Source organism: the organism of the source record quoted next, unplaced genomic scaffold, assembly GCF_019419815.1.
Source record: "Pyrus x bretschneideri cultivar Hongxiangsu unplaced genomic scaffold, Pyrus_bretschneideri_v1 Contig4, whole genome shotgun sequence".
NCBI lineage: Eukaryota > Viridiplantae > Streptophyta > Magnoliopsida > Rosales > Rosaceae > Pyrus > Pyrus x bretschneideri.
In genome coordinates, this window is record NW_025999723.1 from 3,349,800 (window position 1) to 3,358,252 (window position 8,453).

Consider the following 8,453-nt stretch of genomic DNA (forward strand, 5'->3'; position numbering starts at 1 on the left):
GTCGTTAGATTAGGTTAAGTTTTAAAATTCGTGTCTTAAATTAATTAAACCAAAACTAACGGCAATTTAGGGAGGTCAGCACCACCACACTAGGGAATGAGCAAGGTTGCACTCCACCGACTTAAAGTTTCTACCAGAAAAAGAAGGAAACAAAAAACATTTAGAAATCTGTACAGAGTAGGTTAATTAGAAACCAATCCTAATAGGAAAAGGAAATTCATACCGCTCCTAATCCTACATCACTAGGCGCGAGCACCCCTTCGCACTATAAAACTACTCACATACTCGCCAAACCTCATAACTAATAATTGAGAGCATTCACTTTTCTAGATTCCAAGTCTCAAGTTCTATTTTCCACCTCCCTTGTATCACTTAACTCCGCGATTACGAAAGTAACAAAAAGAGATTCAAGAAACCAAATATGGACTCACCAAACGACACCAACATGGAGCCTCCACGCTGTGCAAAAGGCTGCGGCTTCTTTGGCTCTGTGACGAATATGAACATGTGCTCAAAGTGCTACAGACAGTACCTGAAAGAAGAGCAGTTTGCTAAGCCTGCAGCCATGGTAGGGTTAGCTTCAGTGGACAACACACTCAGTGACTCAAGCTCCGCTACCGCAGCCGTTATTTCTTCTTTGCCTCCACAATCTTCACAAGGTTCATCAGATTTATCGCAGAAAAAGAGGTGCTTGAGCTGCAAGAAAAGGGTCGGCCCGACAGGGTTCGAGTGCCGCTGCGGCGGTGTGTTTTGTGGGAAGCATAGGTACCCTGAAGAACACTCATGCTGTGTGGATTACAAGAAGACTGGGCAATATCTTTTGACCAAGCAAAACCCTCTTTGCAAGGGTGATAAGCTGCAGTGGAGGGTTTAGAGTTCTAGGTGAACAACTTAATTATCATAATGTTTAGTTGGCATAGATATAACATTGTCTTTGTTAGTTTAATTGCTCAATTTCGAGTTTGTAATTCTTTTCCTTTTGATTTTATGTCATTGATTATATATTGAGACACAATATAATTATTTTAGTTAATTGAATTACAATTAAAGTCGAGATTTAATTATTAGAAAATTTTTATGCATGATGTAATATTTTTATAAAAAAAAAAAAAAAAGAAAAAAAATAGAAGACATATCATCGGTACAATATTGATATTATCCATGATGTATCAATACGTACACACGAATAGTATCGATGGCAAACAATCGGTCCCGTAGCCGGTAAAAGGACATACTCGTACTCTCCAAATACCAAGAACATCAATCACACTTTTTTTTTTTCGTTCAACATAATGGGCCTAGGATTAGTGGGCTTTTCTTCAACATATGGAACCTAAGGTTAATGGGCTTAAGATAACTGGGTAGCCTATAAAAAATTTGCCACATAAATACCAAAAAATTTTATGTGGACTCCTTTAACAAAAAGAAAGGTGATTTTATGGTTTCAAAGGAAATGTCAAAATCCTACATGGATTGACATTCTTCACTCCAAATTTGAAAGTAACGCCAATTTTTCTTTTGGACACATATTTCTTTAATTTCTTCACTTATTGATTATTTTACTAACCCCAATGAAGGGGAAACTTGATATAAGTCCAATTTTTTGAGCCAATAGTAAGAAGAGTCTAGTTTATTAAAATAAGTCCAATTTGTTATGTTTAATTTTTTAATTATCAATAGTTATCTGTTCAATGACAAGATTTATTAAAAAAAAAATCAAATTTCTTCCCAATTATTTCTTTGCTTATTTCTTTTTATTTTTGTTTTTGTTATTTCTCGTTTTTCCTTCTGCTTTAAACCTTATTTATAGATTTTATTTTTAATTTTTATAATCAACCTATATCATAGGTTAATTATATTTATCTACCTAAATGATAGATTATATATATATATATATATATATATTATAATCAACATATCACAGATTAATGTGTCTTACTTGTAGGTATGTTATGTTTTTTCTACCTTTTAATTAGGTTTCATATCTCACTTATGGGTATAATATACATTCATATATTTGTTACTTGAGTTAGGGTAGAATGTTTTGCAAATAAATTTATGTTAGTATATTAGTTTTTTTGTTATAAGATATTAATTATATTTTTTGGAGTTGGAAAATACATAATATTAGAAGATTTTAATTGATTTTTAATATTTGTAGAAAATATAAAATGAGTATAAAAGAAATAAAAACATATAATTAGATAATTAGACTCACTCCTAAAAACATTCTATGTTTTTGGACCTGGATCTAAAAACCCCAATAAGTGAAATTTGACATTTTAATTTGACATCTTTATTGGAGATGTTTTAACAGTCACTTAAAGTTGTGTGTTAGATTTGCCCCTCCTACAACATGATTCGTATCAATACAAAGGAAAAAGATCTCAAGATTCGATTTTTCAATTCAAACTAAAACACATTCACTTAATGCCCTATAAATTGTCTTTCAATGCCAGATGGTTCAATTTGGAGTGCTTTTTAACACATATCAAATACAATGATCATATGAATGTCAACCAAGAATCTTTTACAAATATATATTATAAGTGGGGCAATGCATCTTTGCAATTATATGAATTTCACTAAGCAAGATGCCATTAGCTGGAGGATCAAACACTTTTTTATTCCTATTTCTTTGAATTTGTGTGTTTGGATTTTAGTCCACTAGTGTTTGGGTCTGGCCGAAAGGTAGAGATTCAGACTCACATGCTCACATGAAGTCCCTTCTGGATTTACATGATTTACTTGCATGAATTCAATTTTTTATATCGTCTTGCGCTTGCGAATGTAGGTTAGGCTAATTAAATTCGGCAGTCTCGTAAGTTATATATATATATATATATATATATATATATATATTTTTTTTTTTCACGGGTAGATTAGTTTTTGTATTCAATCAATATTGGAGAAGAGAAATTCAAACTCAGAAATTTCAAATGTTATTGGTGTAGAACAAATGGTAGATTGGATCGAAGAGGAAATGGACCGCCGAAAGACAAAAGAATGTAGTAAGAATTTGCAAATTTGACGTCCGAGCTTTGATTTGGGCCCATGGTACATTTTTGGAAAGGAACTACGCCACGAGTCCAACTCATGGATTTCTCGTGATGTACGATGGATTTTAGCCATCTGAGGTCATTTCAGCTTCCAAAATAGTGTTTAAAGTTTTGTAATAAAATCAGACCCTTCTTTTCTCGTCGATTAATGTTTAATTAATGTTGTTTAAATTTCTAGAAGTCCTTTGAGTTGTTCCAAACCTTTGTAATCATTATTTAAGTCATCTAGATGTAACCATTCGATCACTCAATTCTCAATTAAACAACAACCTTTCGGAGTTTCTCTCAAATTTTTGGTGAATTCTAGACTTATTCTTCAAAGGATTACGTTGGTAATTCTTTTGATTACTTCATGCTGCGTCAGCTACAAAGAATACTCTTAATTAAGCTACACATTCCTTACCATAAAAAGTACTTTTGATGAGCATAAAATGTGCTTGAATAGTGAGAAATCATATATTCGAAGTTGACATAATTTTTACTTATATATACTTTTTCTAATAAAATAGTGAGGAAAATAAAAGAAAGTGGTCACAATAAAAAGGCTAGATTACACTGTAACCGAAAATTAAAAGGCTATATTATTTAGGAGTTTAAGTGGGAGTCCTTTATAAAATAAATAAAGCATACGGTATCAAGTATTCCCGTTGGAATAAACTGAATTTGAAAGTTTTGGCAGTGGCGAAGTCAAGATTACCAAATAATGGAATCATGATTTTGACGGATTTTTTATTTTTTATTATTGGATCATTTCGATGAGCACCTAGTAGGAACATGTCAATTCTTGTCAACATATGTTGAAGGAATATGCTAACATATGTCAACAACTATCATGATATGTGGAGGCTTGTTAAGGGTGGCTAGAGTAATGTAGAAGGCTGCCAAGAGAGCGCACAATAGAGTTACACTCAAAAAGAGATAAACGGAAGATAGGGATGATAAAGAAAAAATAGAAGAAAAAGTAAAGGAAGTTGTGTATTTAGTTTGCCTAGCTGTTTATAGGATCTAATACAATACATATACAAATATACATAAGATTTTTGAAGTTGTTGGGGTCATGAATAAATAATGACCTCATACTAGCTCCGCCAATGAGTCTTGACCAATGATGGACTCGTAGCTAAAAATGTTAAGAGCGTTTACAATTATACTCAAAATTTTGTTGTTGAATTTTCATTCCTAATATCGTCTGCTTAAATAGAATCTGTACTGTAGCCGAATTTAATTATTGGGTAAAGTACAAACAACTACCTCAACTATAGGTCGAACGATACTTTCATACCTCATCTTTTAAAATTGACAATGTCATACCTCATCTTACGAATTTATGACAATGTCATACCTTCTGTCAGTTTGTCTGTCATCTATTCTGTTAAGTAATGACGTGATTTAAAAAAATTAATTAAATATTAAAAACTAAAATTATAAAATCATTTAACAATTTTTTTTTACATGGGGACCCACACCTTATCCCCCTCACCTTTCTTCCTTCCTCGCATCTTCCCCCACCCAAAACCCAGATCCCACCCGCTCCCGTCTTCCCCTAACCCACCCCCTAAACTCATCACCCTCAACCATCTTCCCCACCTGTCTCCCCCGAACTCATCGCCTTCACCCTTTTTCCCTATTTCAGTCTCCAATTTTTAATTTACCTAAACAAATCAAATCCCAATTGGAATTTCGCAAATTGGGTGTGCTCTGTTGCTACCCCTTTGACACCTCTGCCTCGTGCATCCATCATTTTCTTTCTCCCCTGTTCGAATCCCAATTGGAATTTCACAAACTGGGTGTGCGCCGTGACGGCGTGCTCATGCGTCCATGGATTGCTACATCGTAGTAGAGGAATTAGAGCGGGAAAGGCGCTGGACTCACAGATCAAGGCACGATTATCAACCCGATTCTTCGCTAAAAGCCTGAGCTTGGCCGTTGCAGATTGCTTCACGACAAGTGACAGCGATTGGAGGTCGTCGATGCAGATCTTGATCGTCGGCTGAAGATCCTTCGGCGAAATGCTCTCGATGATCTCGGTTGAGAAGTTCTCCCTCTGCAAAAACCCCTGACATGGTTCCAGTTCTGGCGCAGCCTCAGATAATTCAGAGGTCAGCGCGTTTTCAGGCGACGGCAAGCTTACGAGTCGTTTTAATTTTCCCGATATGTCGTTGTTGCAGGCGGAGAAATCACTGAAGGCTTGGGATAGCTAGAGGTACTCCTTGTCAGAAGACGCAGACTTACTAGCGAAGCTGTAGGTGCGGAGGGCAAGCTCGCCGAGGCGCATGTCAACGACCGAATCGGTTAGGTTCTCGGAGACGAAAAGCTATCGGCGTGGGTGCAGAGGATGAGGTTTGTGAAGTTTAGGGCTTGGAGCTTGTGGACAATGGTAGAGCCGACGAGGCTGCTGTTGCAACATGAAAGGGAGAAAGGTAGAGAGAATACGGGAGGAAATGGGAGAGAGAGAGAGGAGGGATGGTGGTTCTAGGCACGGCGAGGGAGAGCGAAGTGGGGATGGGATCTGGGTTTGGGGTGAGGGAAAACGGGAGGAGGGAAGAAAGGTGAAGGGGATAAGGGGTGGGTCTCCATGTGAAAAAAAATTGTTAAATGATTTTATAATTTTAGTTTTTAATATTTAATTAATTTTTTTAAGCCACGTCAGTACTTAACGGAATAGATGACAGACAAACTGACGGAAGGTATGATATTGTCACAAATTCGTAAAATGAGATATGACATTGTCAATTTTAAAAGATGAGGTATAAAGTGTCATTCGACCCATAGTTGAGGTAATTTTTTGTACTTTACCCTTTATTATTTAATGAATTGTTCATAACCAAACACATGTATTACAAGTTCACAAGAAAATATTCACCTTATTTTAAAATTTTATTTTGTGATCTTTTATTGGTACAGAGTATCAACAAATATTTTTCACATGATCATGCATGAACTATAATCTCAAAATTCATAATCCCCTACTTTTGATTTCGGAAAATATCTCAAGAAACAAATCATTTACATTTTATATCTATTTATTTCATCATATACAAACGAGAATTCGATACAAAAACGAACCCTGAAGATCTTATCAACGCAGCTCAATTCAAAACACGATGGTAAAATTTCAGAAATCAAAATTGAAATCCAAAATACGAACTAAAATAACCCCAAAAAAAAGAAAAAGAAAACGGTTTGATTCTTTTTCCTTCACTAGCTAGCTAGAACTCTGCAAATTGAGCAACCCATTAATGGAGTTATTGCATTCAAACAAGGCCTTAGCCGTCATCTCCCTCTCAAACCTGCAAATATAATTCAACCCCACAAGCAGCTCAGTTATGGCAGCCTCCGTCTTGTCCTTGTTTGCAAAAAACAAAGTTTGCAAAAGCATAACATTTGTTTTTGGCACAATGTTTTGTTGCTCAAAGCTCCTCTCACTTTGCCATTTCATCATATTGTGCGCCAACGGCGCCAACCACTCTAGGATCTTCCCCAACGCTTCCCTCCACTCGCCGGCTAGTACCGGATCGCTGGCGGAAAACCCTACCCCTCTCAACCGGGCGCGTAGCAAAGACCTTACGCTGCTCGGCAACATCGAGTAGAGATCGTCCCTCGCGTCGACGCCAACCATTTGTGGGAATTTTATCATCTTCTCCATCACTATGATCAAGTTAGCGTAATGAAGCGACAAGGCCGCCGCGCCTAATGTGCTCGCAGGTGGCTTGAGGAGCTTCGAGTTGGACTCAAAAAACCCAATATCCTCCGAACTGTCTTTCATATCAGCGAACGTTCTGGACAGAGATTTTTTTTTATCTTGATGGTCAATCTTTGTGATACTTGTAAGGTACGACTTGCACACAGAATTTTTGTTATCTTGCTGATCAAGCTTCGGGGATCTCAAGGGCCCTGATACGAAATGACATGTCGATTGGTTGGACGGATGGACAGTAGCTGAGGCCGAGAGGCTCCGAGGCAAAGACAACGGAGGGCATTGTCCGATACCAAAAACGAGCTTTGTCCTCGCAAGAACAGTGAAAATCGACCTCGCTATAACCCAAGTGACCGTGTCGAAGCTTCGGCTCCACAACGATCTGCCCTTCAAATACTTCACCTCATTTCTCTGCCACACGATCTTCTGCTGAAGATCGACAATTTTTTGCTCTTTAGTACTACTTGTCATCGGCGCGGAATGATTATTAATCTCGTACTCGTTGCACTTCCAGGCTTTTCCCAACGCGCTCTCGAGCGCACCAAGCTCGTCCATCTCTCTGTGGAGGGTGGACGTGATCGTGACATACCTCTCCAACTTCTTGACAGTGTTAGCATCCATTTCTTTAAATCCGAGCACCCAATTGTACGGATCGCGGCCGGAGTTGGCGAACTCGAGGAAGACGCGGTCGAAGGAGCGGAGGTGGGAGTCCTCGCATTTGGTGCTGAGTCGGGAGATTGAGTTGGCGAGAAGGCGGAGATTCTCAACGAGCTCGGCGCAGGCGAGGGCAAGGAGGAAATCGTCATCGTTTGAGACTATTTTTCGGACGCCATCGAGGGAGATGGACTCGTTGTGGAGGCGGATCATGTTCTTGTCGGACAGGGCCTGCCAAAGGTGGATGAGCTTCGACATGAGGCCGGCAATCTCGAAGGCCAAGACGCCGACGTTTGATTTTCTTACCGGTTTGAGTGGGTGGTGCGGGTGGTGGGTGAAGGTTCGCACGGCGTCGAAGCGGTGGGAGATTGCTGTCTTCACCTTGAGAAGCAGAGTCTCAAGTGCCATGAATAAATATTTTATGATAAATTAACAAAAATGTTTAAATTTGAGAAGAAGACGAAGAAGATGATGTATGAGTAGAACCAGTGAGTGAGAGAAAGAGAGAGATAATTGAAGTGTGGGAATTGGGGAGAGAGAGAGAGAGAGAGAACAGAGGAAGCTAATGGAAATAATGGAGGGAGGTGGTGGAAGAAGAAAAGCTTTGGCTAAGCTTTGTAAATGTAAATTAAGCTCGTGAGGTGCTGTGGGCGTTACATATAAAGTCTAATAAATAAATATTAAAATATTAAATAAAATGAAAAGAGGGAGAGGAGGAATTTTCGGTCATTGCCACTTGATATTACTTGTCAGTCTCTATTATAATACGTGTATAATTAAGAATTTTTTTTTCAAATACGACGGTCGCACGACCCCACCTGTTACTAATTGATCGTGCTAGGTTTTATAACATGGATAAATGACATGGTGTATACAGTGATATTACCACGCAAGGTCGCAAAACTTTTTACTGCTTTTGCTTTTCAAGATGGTTTATGTCGGCTTGGTACTTTTATCTATGAATAAGTTATCGGCGTTTTATTCCTATAACACACTATTTTGCTTTAGAAGTGTGAATTTGACAACTGTGGCATGTTGTTATA

General features: G+C 37.9%; 2 protein-coding genes across 2 annotated transcripts; one reads left to right on the forward strand and one right to left on the reverse strand.

The window, feature by feature from the left end:
• Positions 1 to 357: 357 nt before the first annotated feature.
• On the forward strand, positions 358 to 1,256 carry LOC103938648 (zinc finger A20 and AN1 domain-containing stress-associated protein 1-like). Its single transcript, XM_009348673.2, has one exon. The coding sequence runs from the start codon at positions 422 to 424 to the stop codon at positions 872 to 874; it is 453 nt and encodes a 150-aa protein (XP_009346948.2). The 5' UTR covers positions 358 to 421; the 3' UTR covers positions 875 to 1,256.
• Positions 1,257 to 6,049: 4,793 nt separating this feature from the next.
• Positions 6,050 to 7,908, reverse strand: LOC103938642. Its single transcript, XM_009348666.3, has one exon. It carries the CDS (start codon positions 7,816 to 7,818, stop codon positions 6,265 to 6,267), a length of 1,554 nt encoding a protein of 517 aa, XP_009346941.2. The 5' UTR covers positions 7,819 to 7,908; the 3' UTR covers positions 6,050 to 6,264.
• Between the last annotated feature and the right edge of the window lie 545 nt (positions 7,909 to 8,453).